We start from the raw sequence: 23,199 nt of genomic DNA on the forward strand, positions 1-23,199 counted from the left end.
CCCTTCGACAACTCAGAATCGATCGGGCTGGTCTGCAAATCACCGATTTCACCTAGTCTCGCCCCGCAAATGTTGTTTTCGACTAGCTCCGGACTCCTGGTCGCCTTATTCATTAGCTTCCCGCTTCCCGCTTCCAGCCAAGGGTCGTCATGCGATCTTCGCAGAGCAGCGGCATTTGCAGTAGCCGCACCTCAACATGACGCTGTCCTGACAACAAGTATCTGCTCCGCCCATCGTCTCGCCGTAGATTGATCGAGCTTGGAACCGGACAAAAAAAGGTCGATGCCAGGGTCTCCGTACGCCAATAAACCCTTTTTGCCAAGAAGAAGAAACCCCTCCTTTCGCACAGTCCCACGCGACGAAACTCACCGTGAAAGCGTTTTCGCCGGCTGCAGTGGTTTCGTTTCATCGGTACGCGCATATAGAGTCTGACCGACGGTCACCACTTCTTTTTCTGCATGTGACCAGAGGACACAAGGGATGGCATGCGCTGCTAAGAGTATGCTCCAATGAAAGCCTACACACGGGACCGAAGCACCCAGCTGCTTCACCTGCGTCGTCGTCCGATCTGGCGAGGTGCTGCAAGACCGGATTTCAAAGCTCGTCGGAGAAATGCAACGCGAAAAACCATCTAGCGTAGAGGCAGTGAAAAATGTTCAAAAACGCTCCGCCAGCCGCCAAGGCCTGGCGCTCAGCCACCTATCGGGTCTGTCAATTACCCGCTTCTGCTAGCCGAGACTCGAGATCTGGTCTAGAGTCGTGTATAGTACGGCTTAGCGTTACGAGGCCCGTGGGAGATTTGTATTGACACGACGCAACAGCCCACTCTGCCACCACTGACATTGCAACAACGCCTTTGCTCAGCATTGTGACGGTGGTGGCTTCATCAAGTGTTTCCCATTGCTTGCCCACCAAGCCGATAGCAGCTGCTATTCGACAGTCCGCGGCAATGCCCTCCATCGGCACGGCGGTGTTACGTCCAACAAGAAACAAGAGGCGTCAACTTGCTTTTATGCCCGAGCCCGCAACTCAAAATAAGAAAAAAGGCCCGGAACTTTTCTGTGGCATCTCCACGGGAATTCAATTCCGGACGCACGAGGGCGGACCTCCTTGTATCTGACACTCGCAGCAGCCGCGGAAGCTGGACCAGTCAAAGCCTCTTTTGCTCGTCTCAAAGGCTGCGATGCAGCGACCCAACTGGTCTATGTCACTAAGTTCTTTCTTCCTTCTTGTTCATGGCAACATCAAGGATCTGATACACGGCTCAGGCCATCTAGAGATCAAAAACGAACGACAGGAGGAGGTTGTGCGGGCAAAATGAGCTGATCTCAGATATACCCGCATCACGCCAGTTAAAGAAAAAAAGTCAAATGAGACATAAATAAAAATAGGACAAATGAAAAAGCGCCATTTCCCAGGACCCTTTTGAGCCAGTGCGCTAAGGTCGCGGTCACACGGCCCGTGTGAAGGAAAATGTGAAAGGGGAGCCTGACACTTGACCGATGCAGCAGCAGCTGCCGCTTAGTGCCTGAAACAAGTCTCAAATGCACTGACACTCGTTTGCATTTTGCCTCGGAAGCCACTCCCGGAAGCTGCAGGCGGCACACCTGCGGCTTCTCCTGTACCGCTACAACATATGTCCAGACCTCTGCTCTTTTTATGCTTCACTTGCGGCCTGGGCGTAACGCTCCCCCTCGGCGGAATGTTCAATCTGCCGAACAGCGTAGCAGTGCAATCCAAGGTCTCCTCATCTCGGCCACTCCGCTCAATTCCATGTTTGGATTCCATGTCGCGTCGTTCCAAGAGCTGCTCAGGGCGCGCTTCGAGCGCTGTTCTGCCATTTGACGAGGACGAGGACGAGGACGAGGAGGTTAGGGTCCATTGAATTCGGAACTATCAAACAGCAGCGCCAACATGCAAGAGCCTGCTTTGATCAGCCCGGAAGTCATCTCCGTGGGTCTTCGGAGTCAGGCTTCCTCATTGCCTGCATGCTATGCTACACGTCCGTCCACCTCACGCTGTGACCAATTTTTTCACCCATTGCCCGTCGCGAATGTGTCCTCCTGCCTCCTTACTACAGCCTCCTGCGCTCTTTCGTTCCGTCACATACCGTCTCTATCCTTTCCGATTACCAACGTCCACTGGTCAACAACAGAAGCACGACCCACGACGACAACAACAACATATCGCCGGCCCGTACTAGCTCAACCTGGTCTTGCATACGACTGGACCCTCCGCTTCGTTACCTCCGTACACGGTTTCTTGTCTCTGCTCTCTCCCTCGTTGTCCATCTTCTAGAATCCCTCCATCGCCCGTCCTCCTTGTTCGGAGCTCGATGCCCGCTCAGACAAAACCAAACTTTTGCTCTTGCGGCGGCGGCGGCTGCTACTTCTTTCCCTACTAGACCGCCACCATGACCACACTACCGTCCCACACGGACACAGACCCTGCTCCTAGTTGTGCACCACCAGACGCCGTTCAATATAACCAGCTGCCTTCCACGGGCCTCGCTGCAATGCAGCTTCCCAATGTCCTCTTCCCTTCCTCCTCTTCGCCACTACACCCCACCATCTCGATTTCATCGTCATCTTCGTCCTCATCGTCCTCATCCGATCCGTCCTTCGAGCCTTCCGACGCTCGCGATTCTCCATCTACTCCACCTGCAGCAGCAGGTCGTTCCAGCCGCTTTAGACTACCACGCTTGTCGCTCTGGGGCCTCAATCCCTCCGATACAGTGGTCTGTCATACCTTGTCCTCACAAACCGACATCCCTACTGATTTCGACAAGCTTCAAATCAGCCGAGCCCAACCTCTTTCGCTGCATCTCTCCACCGGAACCGATGAGCACCGCTTAGCTTCGGAAGCGGACTCCCCGTCGCCGTCACCGCCTGGCGAACCCATGCTCGCAATCCACGAGCCCGTCCGTCCGCCGCCCATGTCGTCACCAAAACTCGGCTCAGTATGGCGACTGGGTGGCGGTCTCTTTGCTTCATCTTCAGGCTCGCCTACCATCAAGCCTGAGCCTCGTCGAGGTCGACCGCAGACAGCTGATCCTTCGACACCTCGAAGCGCTACCAGTCCAGCTTCGCAATTTGCTTCCTGGTCAGAGCTCATGCACTGCCCTGCTCCGCCTAATCGCACCACCACCTTCAGCAGTATCTCGTCGGCATCCTGCAGCAGCTACTCTCGCCCCTGTGTCAAGAAGGTACGAAGTCAGGACAGCATTCGATCTTCTCATTCCGCTCGTCCCCTCGACTTTGAATCCTCGAGTCTGCACAGCTACGGCACTGTCCCTATCCCCCGAGTCATCAAGACCAAGCTGCGCTCCAAATCCAAGGCCAAGATGGATCACGACCTTGATAATGTCTTCCTTGCCCAGGAGCTTCATGCCGCATCATCATCCAGCAAGAACGCACTACCCGCGAGGAGCCCCTCGTGGGTGCCCAAAGACTTTTCCAGTCAGGACAACCGCCACAAGCGTTCCAGTTTGATAGCACGCCGATCCACCTCTCCTCATGCAGTCCAAAGGAATAATTCAATCGAGTCGGTCCCCCTCCAACGGCGCACTAGCGATGTCTACAGCCCAGCTGGCTTTCACGACGCTGAATGGGGACACGTCCAGCCAGGTCGAATCGACCGCCAGCTCAGCACCGGCAGCCATCTTACCACCGCATCGTCGGGCACCACCAGCTCTTCCGAGGCCGGCGAGGCCCTGACGCCACGATCTCCGCGTTTGACGTCAGATCAAGAGCCCTCTGCCGAATACAAGGCTAAGCCTACCAAGGAGTCCAAGCGCAAGACGTATGCGCTCCAATTCTCACTAGACGGTCGTTATCTTGCAGCGGCAGGCTCGGATCATCTCATTCGCGTCTACGAGGTCATCTCTTCGCCTAGCGACCGTACGGATGAGATCGAGCTGGCACAGATGCATCGCCCAGATGACAGTTGTCATAGGAAGATGGGGTCGGCATGTTCGCAGGGGTTCTGCCCTTCGGGTCGAAGCCAAGCCAAGACAGATGCGCGCACCGCCAACACGGAGCTGGCGCCAGTGTTCAAGTCGACTCCGGTCCACGTGTTTGCAGGACACACGGGCGACGTGCTGGATCTCTCCTGGAGCAAGAACAACTTCCTTCTCAGCTGCAGCAGCGACAAGACGGCCAGACTCTGGCATCCCAACCGCAGCGATTGCCTGTGCACGTTTACCACATCTGCCACTGTTTCCTCGGTGGACTTCCACCCTGTCGACGATCGCTTCTTCGTCACCGGCGGCTTGGACGGCAAGTTGAGGCTGTGGAACATCTCGGCCCGTCGAGTTCAGTCGATCAACGATGTGCCTGGTGTCATCACTGCGGTTGCCTTTTCGGCGAGTGGAGCTACTGTTTGCGTCGGCACCCACTCTGGCTCCGTGGTCACCTTTGCGTGCACAGAAACGCTCACCTACGTCAGCGCTGTGACAGTCAAGTCGGCCGCCGCAGCGAAGACTACGCCGGCAAGCAAGATTACCAGCATCCAACCGATCAAGCTCGACGCCGCCACCGCATCCGCCGCTGTGAACACCAGGTCTACCGCCGCCAAGCCAGAGTCGGAATACATGACGATCACATCGAACGACTCGCGCGTGCGTATCTACTCGATCGCCTCGCGCCGGCTCGTCTCGCGCTTCAAATCACCGCAGTACATGAACCGCAGCAGCCAGATCCGCGCCACCACCTCCTCGGACTCGCAGTACATCATCTCCGGCAGCGAAGATGCTTCCATCCACGTATGGAGCGTCGCCTCGAGCGCCCCCCTCTTTGCGAACCTGTTCTCCGGCATGAAGCGGAACAAGTCGATCCTCAAGCAGGGCGGCGCCGCTGCCGCTGCTGCTACCGCTGCTGCGGATGCGGGGGACAACTCGACCTGCCGATCGTGGCAGGCCGGCTCGGGCAGCGTCAGGTGTGCCGTGTTCGCACCCGCGGCTACCGCGCACCTCCTCGCCCTCGCACTGGACCCACTGGAAACTGCCGAGAAGGCCAAGCCCGGCTCGAGGATCATCGTCTCTACCGACGACTCGAACGCTATCAGAATCTGGAGGAGCGACCCGCACGCTCGGCTGGTCTGACGCACACACACGCTCTAGCTCCTGCCTCTAAATTTTTTATATGATACCCCCTCAATCGTCAATGTCACCACTTCATTTACCGCAGCCCCTTCTTCTCTGAGCTCTTCCTCCAGCGCGTGCCACAGCCACAGCCTGACGCTCACACCCACACTCACACTCGCACACCTCTGACCCTTCTCTCCTGTGAGAAAATGTGAGAAAACGTCGCTGGCATTGCTTGCACGCTTGCACGATCTCAATCCTCGTCCTCAAACGGATTGCTGACATACTCGAGATCATCCGAATCGTCGTTAAGATCGTGCCCCTCGTGCGTGTCCAGCGCCACAGCACCCACCCCCACACCCGCACCCGCACCCACAGCAGCAGCCACACCCGCAGCACCCGCAGCCTTAACCGGAGACGGCTGCCTCGCCGGACTCCTCGCCACCCGCGGGCTCGTCACCCCGCGCCCGCCCGCCGCATCCATCAGCGCGACCGAGTCCTTCCCCTCCCCCGCACCCACGTTGGCCGTGTTGTCAGTGATCACAATCGGCGTGCGCCCCGCCTGCTCCCAGCCGGCATAGTCCGCCGCACCCCCGCTGGCTGCAGACCCCGACCCGGTACGGTTGGCATTATTGATGCCTAACCCATACCGCTCTGCCAGCGCTCGCGCTTTGCCCGCCGTCGACGGACTGGACGAGCCCGCACTACCTCCACCCCCGCGCGAGATGATCTTAGCCAGCTCGTTTTCCGACACAGGAGACGGGTCCTGGTCGTACTCACTGGCATGCGGCGAGCGCGGCGAAGTGAACTGTCGCGATGTTGCAGTTGCGGCAGGAGTGGTCGCCTGCTGTGCTTCAGTCGGGTTGGATCCTCTGCCTGTGCTGTTTCTAAAGTTCTGAAAGGCTTGAGCGAAACCAGCACCAGCAGCGCCAGCATTGGCACCGTTCCCACCGCTGCTGCCCACCGCGCCCGGTTGACCGCTGCCATCCTGTGGATTGTTGAAAGCAGCACTTGCCTTCTGACGGAAGGAGGAGAAAGTCGAAGTGGCCCTTGCTAGTCCGCTTTCGGCCATGCGGTTGATCTCTTCCTGCCATTGCTTTGCTTCCTTAGCTCCAGGCATGCCTGGAATGACGCTATCGCCAGCCTCATAGGACCGTGAAGCTCCCGGGGGAGGATGGTTGGGTGGAGCGTAGGACGTCCTTGCTCCGGTGCTGGCAGGTGCGCTTCGCCTGACTCGCGGCTGGTAAGCAAGAGCATTTGGATCGTAGGAGGGTGCGGCTGCTGCAGAGGGCTCTCGAACATCAGGGTTGAGGAGACCGCTAAAGAAGGAGCCGGCTCCACCTCCACCACGCCCCGAGCCGTATTGCTGCTGCTGCTGCTGTCGCCTAGCCAAACGTTCGTGATGTCTGTGCTCTTCCTCCATGGCGATCGACTGTGCCAGAAGAGCATCTGAGTCTGTCCCTCTTTCAGTCGTGGTTGGCTTGAAGTTAGGATCCGACATCTGCAGAAGCGCGTTGACCGCGGCCTCTTGGTCCCCGCCCCGCGACGATAGCACAGCTCCAATCGTTTCGTTGTCGAGGTCCGGGAACATGATCTTGAGCTCGGCTACCGCCGGCGGCACTTCAGTTGCTACTGCTGCCGATACTGTTGTCTGGTCAGCGGCTGGGGCAGGGGACAGAGCTCGAGGCGAAGACGGCGACAGCGTTGTTGGAGAAGAAGCTTTCTGGGCATTCTCGGTGCTGGCGGCAGCTTTACCGACCAGGGACCGATCATCGGCAGGTGGTTGCGCTAAAGTGTCCGAATTCCTCTGCAGCGTTTCGGCGGGCACTTCGGAGGCAGCTTCGCCATCGTTGAGCGCCTGGTCGAGCGACTTGAGATCGATCTCGCCCTTCTGTACAGGTTCTGACATTGCTTATTGAGAGGCTGCCTCAGTGCAGGTCTGCGGTTCGGCCAATTCGAGCTTCGGTTGCTTGCGGTAGTCAGAGGCAGAAGAAAGGGAATTTGACGCGGTTGCGAGTGCGTGCGATGCAGTGGTTCGTGGCGAAAAGCAAAACCCCAGCAGCGTGAAAAGTGAGGTGGATGGTGGTGTGCGGCAGAAAGCGTTTTCGGGATTGCTTTCCGTGGTCGTGCGTGGCAGATTCGACTAACTTGGCTCGTGCTTTGAGGCTGAGTTTATAATAGGAGGCCTCGGTGGGCGGTGCTGTTTTTTCGAGAGTGTTAGAGTTGGCCGTTCTCGAGCAACGGCCAATTTCTTCACCTCGGATCCAGGGTCCGCTTGCTTGACTTGGCTATCTCTGGAGAGTGAGAAGTCGGCACTCGGACTCGAGTTTCTATCTCGGCCTTCATCGACGGCTGTTCCCTCCAAACTCTGATCCATCCCTCCGCCGCGATCTCGATTCCCCTACATCCGCCATGAGACCTAGAGAGATGGAACTGCAGCATCAAGGATTCGAGGCATAACAGACTCAGAAGGCGACGTCGTGAAGCCTTTGCTTGCTCACATATCTCCTCGGTCGGTCGGGGCCTCCGATTGGAGCGAGCGAGTGGTTAGCATCAAAGCCATACTCTCCGAGCCTACGCTTGCTTAGCAAAGCTTCACCACCGGCGGAAAAGACCACTGCATCGACCTCGACGCTCGCGTCTATGGACGTGGCGGATTCCGTTTCATCCGCTCTTCACTTGCAGTACGTCGGTGACCTCCGAATCTGTCTCTCATCTTTCGGCTCCTCGTTGTTTCTCAGTCTCGGCGGTCTCATCACAGACCTTTGACCCGTTCTCAACCTTCACGCGGATTCCACTGGTCTTCGGCCTCTCGTACTTGATTCGACCCACGCCAGCCAACAGCCACACAGCAATGCCAACAGAGCCTTGATTGCTCAAATATCTCTATCTTCTCGCCGCTTTTTCACGATCTGCTCCTTATCTTTTTGCTTTATTCGCGTACTCAACACGCACTGCTATATCTACTATGCCTCCCGCTACTGGTAGCTCCAACGGTGAGCCAAACGGCTCAGCCAGCACTCCTGCTGGCCCTTCAACCACCTCGGCAGCCAAGCCTGCTAAGCGCAAGCCAGAAAATGTTCGAGACTCGCCAACTTCGTTGGATGCTGCCGACGCGCTCGGAGTCAAGCCGCTTGCCAGAGCTGTCCTCGTTTGCAAGAGGTGTCGCTCCAAGAAGATCAAGTGCGACCAAGCTTTCCCAGCATGCGGATCCTGCGTCAAAGCAGGGGAGCCTTGTGTCGGAATCGACTCGGCCACGGGCCGCGAAGTCAGTCGCAGTTACATCGTCGATCTCGAGCATCAAATTGCCGAGCTGCGAGCACAAAATGCAGAACTCGAACGCCTTTTGGCCGAACAGCCATCATCACGTCCCGCCAACGATGCTTCGTCGGGACTCAAACGACCTCTGCAGCACGTCAAGACCGAGTTTCCACTCGATCAGTCCGAGTCGGCCGCCTCGCCTGACCGTCGCCCAGCAAAGCGTCTCGCCACATCCCCTCGCAGCGAAGGCGAGAAAGAAGCGCCGGACCCGTTACTGCCAGGCCTCGTGCTAGGCCCGGCTGGAGTAGAAGTGTTGTCTACCACATCGACGGAAGGCAAGCACTCTCATGCCAGGCCGCTGGTCAGCCGCCTCAACTCCCATGCAAGTGGTCTGTCTCCCGCTCGCTTGCTTTGTCAGGCCATCCAGCAATCAGCCCAAGCCGGTCTGCGCATCCGCGACCCTGGGTCTACGGGGCGCGGTAAGAAGTTTGGCACCCAGAGCCTCGGGGAAGATCTCAGCAGAAGAGCCAAGACCAACTCGTCCAGAGAGCCTGCCCAACCAGAGGGCGAAGCGAGTCGCTACTCTGACAACGACAACGGCTATGGTCCGTCCGCAAAGGTCGAGCTCAAATCCGCCTCACCGCGGAGCGGCACAGCAACACCATCCGAGGGGAAGAAGAACTCTCCTTTCGATGACGGAGATCCTATGCAGTATGCCACTTCCACTGAGACTGCTGACATTACCGTGCCCGCACCCGAGCAAGCGCTTAAGCCGTCTCCGCTCCCCGCTCCCTTCCCGCCATTATCCGTCGCGAGAAAGCTGATCGATGCTTACTTTGAACGCGTCAATCCTCAGCTTCCCATCCTCGACCGAGCTTCGTTCATGGTTCGATTCGAAAACGCGAGCAGGATCGGTCTGGAACGGACCAGAGCCAAGCTGACGGCCGAGCAACGGCGCCAGCTGCAAAACGACGACGACAAGATCTCCATCGAGATGCAGCCAGCGGACGGTCATCTTTTCCATCTGGTGTTTGCCATTGCTGCCGCCATGGGCTGGACCCGCTCTAGTTGGAGCGCCGAGAATCACCACGAGGCGGCCATGCGCTACCTTGACCCTAGGCGATTGATAGGCTCGGGCCAAGAAGGCAACGTGGGCGCCATCATGGGTCGTGATGCGCTCGAACAGCTTCAATGTCTGCTCCTCACTGCTCTCTACTCGATCATGCGTCCAATGAAGCCTGGTGTATGGTATTGCCTCGGCGTCGCTCTTCGCCTCACCACGGGCATCGGCCTCTACACAGAGACTCCGGGCGTGCTGGAAGCGTCTGGAAATCAGCCTCAAGATGCAAGCGAGACTTTGGTCGAGAAGAAGCGTCGGCTGTTCTGGTGCTCGTATGCACTGGATCGTCAGGTGTGCGTTCACCTTGGACGACCTTTTGGAATTGCCGACTCGGACATTAAAGTGAATCTGCCATGGGTTCACAACGAGAGTGAAATGGTCGCGATGCCGATAGCAGAAGACAAGAACCGTGCTGAAGGCACTGGCGCTATGGAGGAGGATGTCGACTCGTCCACAGAGATAGCGCGCAGGGAAGCCGCATCCGTTTTGGCGACCCTCCAGGCGAGCTCAAATGATCAGCAAGGCTCATCGAGTCATGCCACCACCGTCTCGCTGCCAAAACCGAAGGATGCCAGTCGATGGGTCTCGCTATCCTTCTTCCGCATGCGCATCCTCCAATCCGAAATTCAGTCGATGCTCTACCAAAACGCAGAGCTGCCTCGCCGTTTCGACTCGTATGCGCACTGGAAGACCGACATCCTTCGAAGGCTGCATGCCTGGCGCCGCTACGCTCCCGCGTCCAAGAAAGATCTCGAGGCGAGCGGATGCGGGTACAACCCCATCTTCCTCGAGCTCAACTATCAGCAGACTCTGCTCATGGTGTACGGATTGAGCCCCCGCTTTCCCAATGCCTCTCGCAAGGACTTGGCCTACGTCGAAGAATGCAGTCGCAGCATCATCAACATGTATGCGACACTATCTAAGGAAGGTCAGATGAACTACACTTGGATGACGGGTCACAACGTGTTTATCGCCTGCACAAGCTACCTGTACGCTATCTGGCAGATCAGCGCCACGGATCCAGCCTCGTTCCGGTCCAGCGTCACGCTCGGCTTCCGCAACAAGGTGGATGAGATCCATCACTTCGCAGCTGCCTGCGACAAGGTGCTGTCCTCACTGCAATGGGCCACCGCCGAGAAATGCCGCAAATGTCTGCGCACCATGTTCTATGCTACGTCGGTGGTGGTCGAGAAGATCGACAGAATGTCTTCAGCTCGGTCTGCAAACGTCGGTCGCCTCGAAGGTGGAGTCTCAGGCGAAGAAGAGGCGCATCAGATAGCCGGCAGAGGCTCGGCCGAGAAAGGATCGCAGAACCCAGCAGACTTACAGCCGGAAGCCGCTGCCAAACGGTCTTCGTCAGTCTCGAGACGGCCCGTGCCTGCTACATCAACATCAGCTTCGTCTTGGTCTCTGTACTCGCAAGAACGCGATTGGCGGCCATCGTCACCAAAGAGATCCATGGAGCCCCCGGCTCCTTCACCTCAATCCGTGTCTTCCATGCAAGCGGCGCGATGGAGTCAAGGTGCTCAAGGGCGTGCGTCACCTGGCTCGGGCGTCTTTTGGCCGGTCGAGAGTGACACGCCGACCTATCGTAGCGACCTTGGCACCAGCAGTCGTGGTTTCAGCTCAAGACTGACGTCGACGCCGGCAGACACGTACGCTAGTGATGCCACGACGCCCAGTCGAGGACTCGACGTAGGACCGAGCCTGGTTGAAGCGGCCAACAGCAGCAATGCTTGGTATGGGATTGGGTCGGGGTCGGAGACGAGCCCGAAGATGCTGTTCGGAGACAGTCCGTCGAATTTCGACATCTCGTCGTTGATGGCCACCTCGGCGATGGAGCTCGATTTCATTTTCAGGGAAGCAGGCTTGTCGGCGGGCCCGTCAGTCGACCAGCGCGACTGGTTGGACAATACATCTGCTCCTCATCCGCATAGCTCGGTGCCAGCGACGCAGTATGTGCTCAACGGAAACGCCCGAGACCACGCTGGTTCACAGATGGTCCAAGCCGAGACGATGAGTACCTTCTATGATCCCGTTCAGACCGTGTCGTCTGGCAGCGAGACGAGGGCTTTCGATTCTGGTCCCGTGATCAATGTCGAGCAGCATGGCATGGTGGGTGCGGTGGCTGAAGGCGAGGCTTTTGAGACGGACTGGGAAGCGCTGGGGCTAGGATATCGGATGAGCGCGCCGTCGCAGTACAACGCTTCCATGCCGATGTTTTCGGATCAGTCCGGTCAGGCGCAGCAACAGCAGCAGCAAGGGTTCGCAGGTGCTCGTGGCCACGCGCAGCAACAGGCGAATGCTGCGCACGGAGCTGCCGAATTTGATCAGCGCTTCCTTGACTCGCATATGGGCTTTTAGTCGGCCATCACTCAATGAATCGTGAGCAGTTAGCTTTATAGACTGGTATCCTGTGCATTCTCATGATGAATCAAATACTACATACCATTCACGAGCCGACGAAATGGTCTGGATCCATATGCATAACGGTGAGAACACTGTGGGATCGACATGAACTCGACTAGCAAGACCGTCAATCACTGCAGTCTTTGCGGCCAAGGTGGCAGCCGCAATGCCATTGGCGTGCAACAGAAGCGAGATGTGGCGGCGAAGAAAGTCCAAGTGCCAGCGACACGAGGCGTGTGCCAAGCTAGAACACGAGACAAGGCAAAAGCTGCAGGGATCGTCTCAAGAGGATCTGCACGCTTGCATGACGGCAAGCCCAAGCGTGGGAAAAGCGAGGAACACCGTGAACCAGGAGGGCACTTGGCCAGCGAAGTGCGGTCTGGGCGTTGGCAGCTCTCCCCCGCGGCTCGTGTGCCAACGCGCTTCGCGTTCTCCTCGTTTTCTAGTTCAATCCGAGACATGAAAGAGAAAAAAGAGAGCTTTCCTGAGACTTTGCTCCTGCCACTCATGCGCGTGTCTGAGTCTTGTAAGGGTCTAAAGCAGCAACGCCGAGCGGGCAAAAGCCAAACGGCGACATTCCAGTCCGAACCTTCACCATGAGTGAGGGATTTCATGGTGAAGGCTAGTGCAACCCGAGAAGCACTCTCTCACTGTTCTGTCGAAATTCGCAACGTCCTCTTAGGAATGCTTTGCATATGCGAAAACGCAACCTCGGCAAACGCTATCCAAAAGACTCTCGGCCTTGCACTGCAAAGAAGCTGGCAACCGTAGTATGAGTGATGTGCTGTTTGCCCTCAATGCTTGGCGTGCAGCAGCGTCAGTTATCGTACAACGACGGGTGTTCCGACACAACAGAGAAGCTCCCTTCCCCTCGCTGTACTGAAGGCCTGATCCGAGTCTAGCGTCGATTCTTCGGCTTTTCCTCAGGGAATCACATCTCCGCGTCCTAAGCTGCATCTCTCTCTTCCTTCCTACCGAGCCTGCCACCCTCATCCGACCCTCCTCCTCCATCGTATCTCGTCTCCACATCCTTCTACGTCTCTTCGCCCTCCCATCTGTCCCTCGTTGGTCATCCTCATCACTCAAAGTGATGGACTGATAGCAGCATCTACACTTGCTCTCCACTCTTGTTCAACCACCAACACTCCTTTGCTTCGTTTTATACCCTGTGCCTTGATTCGCGAGCTCTTTTCTGCTTCTCCAACTCGACTGCTCGCCAACAACTTGGACAGACCACCTCGCCTTCTAGACTATATCCATCGCCTTTTGGACTTTGCACGATCCCACCCACCTTCCTTCTCCCTAATCGCCCAAAATAATGCGCCTGCTGTCTGCTCGCACTGGCGTCATTGCCTTCCTGCTAGCCCTTGGATCGACGTGTGCGCTGGCCGCACCTCTCCAAGTCACCCTCTCGAGCAACCCTACAACATGCCAGTCTACCAAAATCACCTGGGACACATCCGCTGGCACAGCACCATGGACGATCACAGTCGCACCGCTGGGCCACGTGCCCATCTCCGTATCAATACCAGCCAATTACATGTCTGGAAACTCATGGAGCTGGGACTGGAACGTACCTGGCTATACGCGCGACGTATCTTCATTCATTGTCGCAGTCTCGGACAGCACGGGTGCTGTCACGGGCACATCTGCCATGTCTCGCCTCTCCAAAGCAGGCTCATGCTCGGCACCGGCTGAGCATCTCGACTTTGTCTGGTTTCCGCCTTCCTCCAGTCCCCGACAATGCGGCGACTGGCTTCTTACTGTGCAGGAGGATCATGGCAATCTTGGCTTGAAGATGCCGGTTGATCTGCTCATCCTGCCCGAAAACGACGTGCCCACTCGACTGCGCATCACAGACGCCAAACGTAGCAGCATCGATTGGACGGTCAATTATGCTCGCGGCACCAACTTTGCCATTGCTGCCTTTGACGCGGGGACATCGGGTACCGGCGGCGTCGGTGGGCAGACGTACACAGTGGGGAACGGTAGGTCGGCGTCCTGTGTCGGCTCTAACCCCCGTGGAGCTGTGGCAGGGCTTCCGGCGGCTTCGAGTACTGCCGCTTCCCAGTCCGCGTCTACAGCTGCATCATCGCCCTCTCGCATGACCACATCGCGCATTCCAGCATCAGCGACGGCGAGCAACGCGAAGACTTCAGCGACCTCCACCGCTGCGGCAAAAGTGGATGCTGCAAACGCAAAATCCGGCAGTTCATCTGGAGTCATCGGCGGCGCTATTGGCGGTGTTCTGGGAGCGCTCGTCATCGTTGGGCTCGTCATCTACTTCTGCAGGAAGCAGCGCAACAAGGGTCCTGACGAGTATGGCGTCTACCCAAACGCCGAGAAGCGCACCTTCTTTGGCGGGTTCGGATCAGGTCGTTCCTCCGACCGTTCTGCGTACACCAGCCGAGGTGGTCAGGGTGGAGACTTCGGTGCGTCTACCGATCAGCAGGGGGGCATCTCGCCGTTTGTCACCGGTCGCGCCTCGCCATGGAGATTCTCTTCACGTGCGGTGCGGCTGTCCGACCAGCAAGATATGGCGCAGCTCCCCGACGACCGCAGAGCTATCGTCAATCGCATGAATGACGGTCCCAGATCGATGGGTCACTCGAGCTCCGTGAGCTTGCACAGGGGCAGAGACTCGTTTGGCGGCTTGACGACGGGGGGTCTGCAACATGCACCAAGCGTTCACACTGTTGTTCCAGACGAGGCGCTGTTCCCGCCTCCTATGCCTGTCAACAGGAACATGATGCCGAATCACGGGCCATCGACTAGCAGCTTCGGTGCGGGTGTAGGAGCCGGTGTTGGAGCGATGGGAATGAAGCAACACTGGACTCGCGACCGTTCGGACTCTGGCAGTTCGTACCAGCATCAGCAGCAGCGCGATCCGTTCCGAAACCCTTCCAACATTGTTCCTTCGCCAATGAAAGGCACCCACTACCCCTATGCGGAACAATATGCGGAACAAGGACAACAGCGTCAGCAACCGCAATATCCGCAAGAACAACAACAGCAACAACGGCAGCATCCAGCATCACGCGATTCAATGGCAGCGATCGCAGGCCTCCCCCTCTCCCCCTCGTCCAACTACTCCGTCGGCCTCCCCACCCGCTCACGCGACCTCACAAACGAGATCCCACACCAAGACCTTTCCACCATGCGCATCCCGCCACCGGCACCCATCTCCACTTCGCTCTTCGACCCGTACGCCCACGCCTCGCGACTCTACTCGGACACCGAGATCACACACCTCAACGCCGCCCTCGCCAACAGCCACGACCGCGCCAACGCCGCCACGCCAACCTCGTTCACCTCCACCGGCAGCGCGCCGCGCTACGCCGACCCCAAGGAGTCCGCTGCGCGGTTCAGGACGCTGGAAACCCAGCTGCTCAAGGATCGCAAGAAGGTGGTCTCAAACGTGTACGACGATTCCGACGACGAGGGCGGGCTGCCGTACATGTCGTAGCAGGTGCTTTGCAGTACAACAGATTGCCCCATTTCGTTTTCAACACTCGTTCTGCTTTCATTCTTCCCGTTCGCAACATCATGGAAATGGCACCTTGTCCCTTCACACAGACATGCTGAAAGAGCTTCTGACTGAAAGCTTGAGCATTGAGATTGGCGAATGCAGGGCAGGATGCGTGCGAAGCCCAGCTGTAAGGCTGTGGAGCTTATGATGCTAAGCTCTGTTTTACAGCGAGACAGTGTAATCTGTTAAGCCAAGTAACGTGCTGGAATCCGACAGCACGTTTCCGTCTGCATCAGCAATCTTGACCAAGCCCTTTTCTTTCGCCTGCTGAAGATAGTCGGTAAAACCTGTCGAGCCAAGCGACTGGTAGAAAGCACCAACGCCAGCCGGTCCAGGGTTGCGCTTAGCGACCTCGCTCGACAGCTTCGTCTTTGTTACTGCTACAGCGCTGTCACCAGTCAGGGCCACTAGGCTGTCGATCAGCGGACGAAAGCGGCCTGCGTCGTCGGCGGGGACAGGTCCAGAAGCGGTGGCACCCTCTGCAGAGGTGGAGCGCTGCAAAGACGCGAGTAATTGGCTCGTCTCTTTGCGCAGCGCCTCTAGATCTTCTGCTTGTCGTGGGTTTTCACCTGCGCTTGTATTCGCGTCTATGCTTCTGCCGAACGAGAAAAGGTTTGTTCTGAAGCGAGGCTGGCTGTTCGACCCATCGTGGGCCTCAGCATCTTCCGAGTCGTCGTCTTCGCGATCGGTCACGCTGGTTTTCGATCCGGGACGAACAAGTCTAGGATGAAGACGGATGTGTCGCACACCTGGTTTGAAGCCGGGCTCCGTGGTGACAATCTTGGCCGCAACCGCAGCCTCGAGATGCTCTTGAAATTCTTCTGCAGTTCTTGCCTTCAGACCGGGCACAATGACCGACGTGCGCTGGGCGCCGATAATCGATTGGCAAAAGTAGTCGGTCGAGTAGTTGCGACCCTCCACCATTTGCTCGAGGAGCAGTGTGGCGAGGGGAGAGAAGACGAGGGGGATATCGTGACCGTTGACGATGGTGCGTCGCTTCGATATGCCGGCTCCTTTGAGCGGTGACTCTGCCTTGGGCGTGTTCTTGGACGAGCCAAAATCCAGCAGAGTCCGCTTGATCGCCGATACCTTCTTGTCGATCAAAGGCGACGGTGTCGTGGCCGTGTCCGCAATGCGACTAGCGCTGGGCATGATCTGATCGGTGTGCATTTGCAAGTATTTGGGATGTAGCTCGACTACGAGGACGCCTTCCTGGTCGGTCGGAGCAGGTCGTGCTACTCCGGCCTTCTCGGCCCCGGCGATGTATTCTCTCCATCCTTGCACACCAGCGAGCGCATATGCGTCTACAATGCCCGAGCGTGCGAGAGCGGAAAGCTGCATGCCGACAAAGGAGCAAAGCGGTTTGAGGGTGCCTTGTGCTCTCTGCTCCTTGCAGATCTCGATGAGTGGGAGAAAGGGTTTGAGTTTGGCTGAATCGCTTGCAAGGCTGCTCGGAGTTGTGTTGTATGGAGCTGGCTTCTGACGCAGGGGTGTGGAGCTGGAAGAGGAGGACGAGGTGCTTGGCATCATGGGAAGGGACGTTGAGGCAGCCTTGGCCGTGTCCTTGAGTGCGACCCACTCGTAGCCAGCTTGGCCAGACGATCCAAGCGTCACGATACCGGCTGCTTCAGCGACGGCAGCGTACTCTGCCCATTTGGCTGCACCGGCACGGACAAAGATGCCCCTATCCAGTTGAACAAGCCGCGCAGCTACCATGGACCGAAGGGGCTTTGGGTTGCCCTCCTTCTTGATCTGCTCGAGCAATTTGATGAGCGGATCGAATAGTTGTAGAGTTCGAGTCGATGGCCGACGGTCTTGGTGTGTCAGCGCGCCGGGAGGCTTTCCAGCCGACAGGCTGCCGCTTTGATTGCCATTGGTCGACGAAGGTGGATTCGCAGAGGCAGTGCCGGAGTAGCCCGGTTTGGAAGGTGTGTGAGGACCCGCAACGGAGTGGCTGCTGTAAGGCTTGCCTTCCTTGTTGGTCTGTACGCCGAGCACGTCTTGACGCCAAGACAAGACGACGTTGGCCGAGGCCTCGAGGATGGGTACAGCACCGATGGGAGGAGTCACGAGCACGACATTGTATCCACGGTTGCGAAGAATACCGAGCGGATAAGCAAAGTCGCGGTCGCCAGAAATGAGGACGACAGTAGCGGGAGCGGGCTGGTCGATGGCATAGGCGAGTAGATCAGTGATCATCATCTTGTCAGCGACATCCTTTCTGCCGCTCTTCGGGGTGTCGATCAGGCTGACGCCGCATCCTTGGAGCTCGCTTCTGAGCTGGACTTGGGCTGCATTGGGCGTTTGTGTTTCAGAAGAGAGTTCGAGGTAGGCCTTGAAGCTGACGATGGGGCCTACGTCAAGGTTTTGGATTGCGCTGCGCACAGCAAGCGCAACGGAACGACCTGAGGAGCCTGTGGGTGGTGCACAGTTGTCCACGTCCCAAAAGATGGCAATCGGTTCGATGTTCTCTTTGAAGCGATCTCGCTTTGTCCTACCAGTCGAAGTGGACGGAGGTGAAGACTCTCGTTGCCGGTCATCGCGGTCCAACGAGGTGTCGCTCTTGCTCTTTGTCGAGGAGGATCTTGGAAAGAACTGTGCAGCGACGAGGAGCGAGCCGGTGCCGATACCTGCAATTGCGAGCCAGCGCGTACCAGGTTGCTGGAAGAAGCGGGCTAGTGTGATATATGAAGCCGAAGCGGCTGCATCTTGACGAGTGGAGGCCATGGGTTGGCCAAAGTGCTGCTTTGTAGACAATGTCGATACCTCTGAGCGTTGACGGTTTGAAGCAAAGACGAGCGATGTCGCTCACTTCGATCAAGGAGGAATTCCCTACGCCGAGAGGAACGGCAGGAAATGAGATCGGAACCAGCCGAGAAGGGACTCTTATATGCCTGTGAGGTGGGATGAAATGTGAAGGCAGGAGGTTGAGGAGCGGCGCCGAATCGTCCTGGGCGATGCATTCGATGGTCTGAGCTCAGATTTCGACATAAAGCGTTCTGACACACACGCACGCATCAATCAGGTCAGCAGCGCGCTTTCACCCTTTTCCGCTCTTCCGTCCTCCACTCGACAAGGGTCCAACACGGAGAAGATGAAAAGGAAAATGGCGCGATGATTCAGGGTCGGAAGAAAGCCGAACAGCTTATCTTCTGAGACACGAGGTCAGGCCGAGAACAAGAGCATGTTCACACTTGTTGAACCCGCTCCTCTGTTCCATCGCACGACCACACTCGTTCAGCCTGACACCTGCGCACAATCCCCATGGCGCAGCTGTACCATTTCCCACAGACAAATGCAGAGCTCATCCGACACTACAAGCTCGAGCCTCACCCCGAGGGCGGCTACTATGCGGTCACCTGGGTGATGGAAGAAAAGATGAAATCGCCCTTTGCGCTGGACATTGAAGAACGCAACATCGCAACCTGCATTTACTATCTCCTCTGCAACAAGTCGGTCGGATGCACCGACAAGCCTGAGCACACAGGCAGCTCGGAGGAGCCGGATCCTTTCAAGACGTGGAACAGTGACATCGGCGTTCTGCACCTCAACAAATCCTCTACGATGCACGTCCACCACGCCGGTAGGACCAGATACACACTCATCTCTGCAAAGGAGCCGTTTGGCAAAGGGCTGGTCGATGAGAACGGCGATCCGCTCACAAAGACAGTAGTGATGGGCGACGATATCACCAAGGGAGAGGTACGACAGCTTCTAGTTGAAGGCGGTTGGTGGAAAGTTAGCGAAATCCCGGAAGAGGATCGGCTCGCAGCGAAAGAAGGCAAGGCTGACGGTGAGAGGATAGGAGCTCTGATTTCCGAGGTTGTCACACCAGGCTTCCATTGGAACGATCACACCTACCTCAACCAAGCCAGGCTGCGCGAGCTTTTTGCCGGCAGCCCGCGGTCCGAAGAGCTTTATGAACGCTTCCAAAAGTACGTCAAGGAGGTGTGACGATGCTGGGGAGCATTGGCTGTACGCATGGACCCCATGTTGGAATAAAATACATTGATTGGATATGCTAATATAGACAAACAGAGCAGGGCCAATCTACTTTTTCGAGCTGAAGTCTCGGACTGGAAACAGTCTGTCAAAGTTGCTTCGATCCATGAACCAAGGATCCTTGCGATCGAGCTGAGCCTGTGCTGCCTGTTCGGCGGGTGTAAGACCTTGAGCACCAGCGACATCGGACCAGTCGGTCTCTCCGCGCAGGCTGAGCTTGAAGCGCGACCAATACTGCGTGTACAGATTCTTGGCCTTGGTTTCGAATAGCGGTGTCGGCGCAGCTTCGAGCTGATATCCGAACGTGACGTCCTCTCCAAGCAAGATGGACGATGGCACCTTCTGCCTTGATCCGGACTTGGCGGACACAACGCGCCTGCCCTTGCCCTGCGCAAACTGTTCAATTTCGACTGCAGATGTCCTGTCCCGACGGTACAGTGCGTCCAAAGGGTGAAAGCGTTCGCAAGGGTCTTGAGGATTGAGAGGAGCACTCCTCTTTGAGCGCATCGACGGAGGCAAGAAGGCACGGAACGGTCGCGCGGCTGTGCGGATGCCAATCTGCGACGTCGCCGGATACAATGTCACCCGCGTTGCTAGTCTCGAAGGCGTCCAAAAGAAGAACATCCCGAGTCCTCCACCCGTCACCGCCACCGCCGTGCCCGCAGCATATCGAAGCATTGGCGGCGCAAGCTTGGTCTTCTCCGGATTGCGCGTCAAGATGGGCCAGCTGAGGTGCTGTGTGAGCAGGAAACCTTGGTAGCACCCGGCGCCTGTGAAGACAGTGCCGATGAAGTAGTAGAGCGCCCGCTTCATGCCGGGTGGACCCCGATACAGCACTCGAGGTGCTGTCGCTGATGCTGCGCTCATGCTGGACACCGCTTATATCTGAACTTGCAGATCTTGTTACGAGGTTATAGATGTGTGGGTGCAAGTGACGGACCCGGCACGAGGGGAGGGCATGGATGAGGACGAAAAGTCAAAGTCCCTTGTGTTATAATTCAAAGCCAACAACTTCTTGCTTTCTTCCAGCTTTTCTCGACCGCTGCTTTCAAGAAAAAATCCGGAGGTTCAGACGCTCATATCATAGTATTCTTATTAACAACATCAATTTCCGCCTATCACGTGTTGGCCCTATAGCTCAGCGGTAGAGCGTTGGCTTCCAGTTAAAATGGCACCTAGATCCCTAGGTGTCACCTCACATGTGAATTCCAAAGGTCATCCGTTCAAATCGGGTTGGGGTCATTCCTTTTTGTAGGGACATTTTGATTGGATCCCTTCTTTGGCTCGGCAGAAGTGACCGTCCCAGCATGGACAGATACAAACAGGGTGGTGGGAGATGCTGCCATCGAGCCGGGCAGTGCAGCGCCGTAGGGAGGACGAATCCGAGCAGCGGTTTCCGACGGTTCCAGGCATCACCTCCGAGTGAGGATGAAGACGAAGTCGCCGGCGCCGGCCCCGCAAAGATTTCATCCAGAGTCTGGGCGTCGAATGTCGGGCCGTATCTCGACATGATCTCATCGAGCATGTCACTAGATCTGTCACGCTGAAAGCAAGATCGGATAGGCATACTGGTAAAACTAGGATCGACCCGCAATGCATCAACTTTGCCATTGAGCATCTACTGCTCTTGACACGAGCACCGCCCTGGTTGAGCGGATACTGAGACGCCGTTGAGGGTGATAACGAGATGATTGCACGGGACGCAGGCATGGAAAGGTGGTGGCCCGCGCACACCTACCTCGCTAAACTTTCAATGTCTACTCGCTGTCCCTCGACGAGAGAGCATGTTAACCGACGCCAAATTTCGTCACTGCCAAAAAGTTCGGGAAGCGACGTTCGAAGCATTGAGCGACGTTTGCAGCTTCGGCTGTGCCAAGCTGTGCTCATGTGCCCGAGCGGTCTAGATGCGCAGCCTGTGTTCATGATGGCATGTGGAGGTTTGGTTGCGTCAAAATCAATTCACCGTTCCGCTGTCACAGGAGTCAGAACAGTGATAGAAACATCGAAGCTGCATCTGCGACAGCACAAGCGTCTGAGAGCCTCGCCCCTGCTTCCACTTCGGGTAGCGGGCAGCTGTAGCGCCAGCCCGTGCTTTCGGCGACCGATTGCGTGAAAGCAGGAGTCGATTCAAGATTCCGTAGTGCTCGTGCACATGATACCGATTTGCTGCAACATGAGCATCCTGGCTGTGTCTCGCAGATTCCAAGTTGGCAGGCGCTTGGCCCCAGCAAAAGAAGTCCGTGAGTTCTCGTTCACGACGGCTGGCCGAAAGTATATAAACTGAATCTGTGCCTTCGTAATCCTCTCGACAAAACCCATCTCTCACCGCAACACCCAAACACAATTCAAATTACTCAACATGTCTGCCCCCGAACAGAACAACGGCGCTCCTCAGCAGGATGCCCTTGACAAGGCCGTCCAGTATGGCGAGAAGAGGATTGGCCACGAGCAGAGCGCTAGCACCACCGAGAAGATCTCGGACGGCATCCGAAGTGGCTTGTAAGTTTTGGTTTGCGTTCACAATTATCGCCCGACGTTCTTGTTACTGACTACGACCTCGAACATTTGCGTTTCATCTCGCTGCACCCTCAACAGTAAGAAGCTCACTGGCAAGGACGTCCCCATCCAGGACAAGCAGTAATCGTGTCTGCTGTCTTACCGAGTCCCCACTCGAAGCCTATACCCTCATCTGAAGGAGGCCGATGTTTTTCTCCTCTAGGATCGTCCGCTCTTTCTAGGCTCTTTTAATGTTACCATGAAATGATCACTCTCTCTGGTTCATGTCTACTTTTCGTCTCGTGTGTGTTTCATTTGCATCTGTCAAGCATGCTTATGTCTACCCCTTGAGTTTGGAGACCAAGTCGAGCAAGCGACCGGTCGGAGTCGCGCCCGATCCGGATGATTTCTTCGTCGAAGGTAGGACTGCTTCCTGTGCAAAGCGTGGTGAGGATGCGGGGCGAGGCGGCGGTCTTCCAGCTGCGATTGGTCCCGGCGCGTTGATGTGCGTAGTAGTCGAAAACGAACCCTGTGCACGACTTGTTGACGTTCTCGCTGACTGTTGCAATAGCTCATCGACCTGCTGCAGCAGCTTATCGATCTCTACTATGCCGTTATCAACCTCGGGACTTGTGGGAAGGGTTCCGGCCGAAGCGTAGATAGGGCGCGTTTTGCTTTCCAAACTCGCAGACTGGTGCGTATCGGTCGGAATGCTCGTCAGAAGGGTAGTGTCTCGACTTGAGATTGGAACGCTGCTATTGGAAGAGCTGACGGAGAGTGGGCCCCAGGAGTTGCTGCTGTCTGCGCTCACAAGAGTTGGAGAACGGGTCAACGAAGCATACTTCGCCACTTGCGATGGTGAGTCAAGGGCCGCTTCACAGACTCCTGTGCTGGAGTTGATGCCATTGATGGGGACGGAAGACGTGTATCGTTGGGCATTGGGAGAACCAGCGATGGAGTAGGATGGTGAAGAGTAGGCCGGAGCATCAATACCACCTGAGGGGCTGCCTAGATGTTCTGCAAGCCGCTTGGCAGAGAGTGGAACAGTTCTTCCAGCTCTTGTAGCTGAACAGGTCACCGGGGTGCGCATTAACAGCCGATCTCCATCCCCGCCTTTTTTGACATCGCCAAGCCAGTCAAGGATGACACCGGGCTCTACTCTGTGTGTCAGTTGCGGGCGATAAGCGGGCGTCGGCCGGAAGGACGGGCTTCGCAAGAGCACCGGCAGAGCCGAGACGGTGCTTTCATGAAACGTCGTGATCTTGCTTTCCTCAGCTTCGCCGGCTCCATGGCATTGAA

General features: G+C 56.9%; 7 protein-coding genes across 7 annotated transcripts; 4 read left to right on the top strand and 3 right to left on the bottom strand.

Moving 5' to 3' along the window:
- Window positions 1–2,413: 2,413 nt before the first annotated feature.
- EX895_000758 (uncharacterized protein) lies at window positions 2,414–5,101 on the top strand (the record flags this gene model as incomplete). The annotated part of the gene is made up of 1 exon (XM_029881359.1): window positions 2,414–5,101. The coding sequence occupies one exon, from the start codon at window positions 2,414–2,416 to the stop codon at window positions 5,099–5,101; it is 2,688 nt and encodes an 895-aa protein (XP_029742745.1).
- A 235-nt stretch (window positions 5,102–5,336) lies between these two features.
- Window positions 5,337–6,992, bottom strand: EX895_000759 (uncharacterized protein; the record flags this gene model as incomplete). Its single annotated transcript, XM_029881360.1, has 1 exon — window positions 5,337–6,992. The coding sequence occupies one exon, from the start codon at window positions 6,990–6,992 to the stop codon at window positions 5,337–5,339; it is 1,656 nt and encodes a 551-aa protein (XP_029742746.1).
- Window positions 6,993–8,051: 1,059 nt separating this feature from the next.
- Window positions 8,052–11,828, top strand: EX895_000760 (uncharacterized protein; the record flags this gene model as incomplete). Its single annotated transcript, XM_029881361.1, has 1 exon — window positions 8,052–11,828. The coding sequence occupies one exon, from the start codon at window positions 8,052–8,054 to the stop codon at window positions 11,826–11,828; it is 3,777 nt and encodes a 1,258-aa protein (XP_029742747.1).
- A 1,363-nt stretch (window positions 11,829–13,191) lies between these two features.
- EX895_000761 (uncharacterized protein) lies at window positions 13,192–15,339 on the top strand (the record flags this gene model as incomplete). Its single annotated transcript, XM_029881362.1, has 1 exon — window positions 13,192–15,339. One exon carries the CDS (start codon window positions 13,192–13,194, stop codon window positions 15,337–15,339), a length of 2,148 nt encoding a protein of 715 aa, XP_029742748.1.
- A 225-nt stretch (window positions 15,340–15,564) lies between these two features.
- On the bottom strand, window positions 15,565–18,129 carry EX895_000762 (uncharacterized protein; the record flags this gene model as incomplete). Its single annotated transcript, XM_029881363.1, has 1 exon — window positions 15,565–18,129. One exon carries the CDS (start codon window positions 18,127–18,129, stop codon window positions 15,565–15,567), a length of 2,565 nt encoding a protein of 854 aa, XP_029742749.1.
- Window positions 18,130–18,666: 537 nt separating this feature from the next.
- Window positions 18,667–19,356, top strand: EX895_000763 (uncharacterized protein; the record flags this gene model as incomplete). The annotated part of the gene is made up of 1 exon (XM_029881364.1): window positions 18,667–19,356. The coding sequence occupies one exon, from the start codon at window positions 18,667–18,669 to the stop codon at window positions 19,354–19,356; it is 690 nt and encodes a 229-aa protein (XP_029742750.1).
- Window positions 19,357–19,452: 96 nt separating this feature from the next.
- On the bottom strand, window positions 19,453–20,271 carry EX895_000764 (uncharacterized protein; the record flags this gene model as incomplete). The annotated part of the gene is made up of 1 exon (XM_029881365.1): window positions 19,453–20,271. One exon carries the CDS (start codon window positions 20,269–20,271, stop codon window positions 19,453–19,455), a length of 819 nt encoding a protein of 272 aa, XP_029742751.1.
- Window positions 20,272–23,199: the final 2,928 nt, after the last annotated feature.

The sequence above is a fragment of the Sporisorium graminicola genome, chromosome SGRAM_1 (assembly GCF_005498985.1).
Source record: "Sporisorium graminicola strain CBS 10092 chromosome SGRAM_1, whole genome shotgun sequence".
Taxonomy (NCBI): domain Eukaryota; kingdom Fungi; phylum Basidiomycota; class Ustilaginomycetes; order Ustilaginales; family Ustilaginaceae; genus Sporisorium; species Sporisorium graminicola.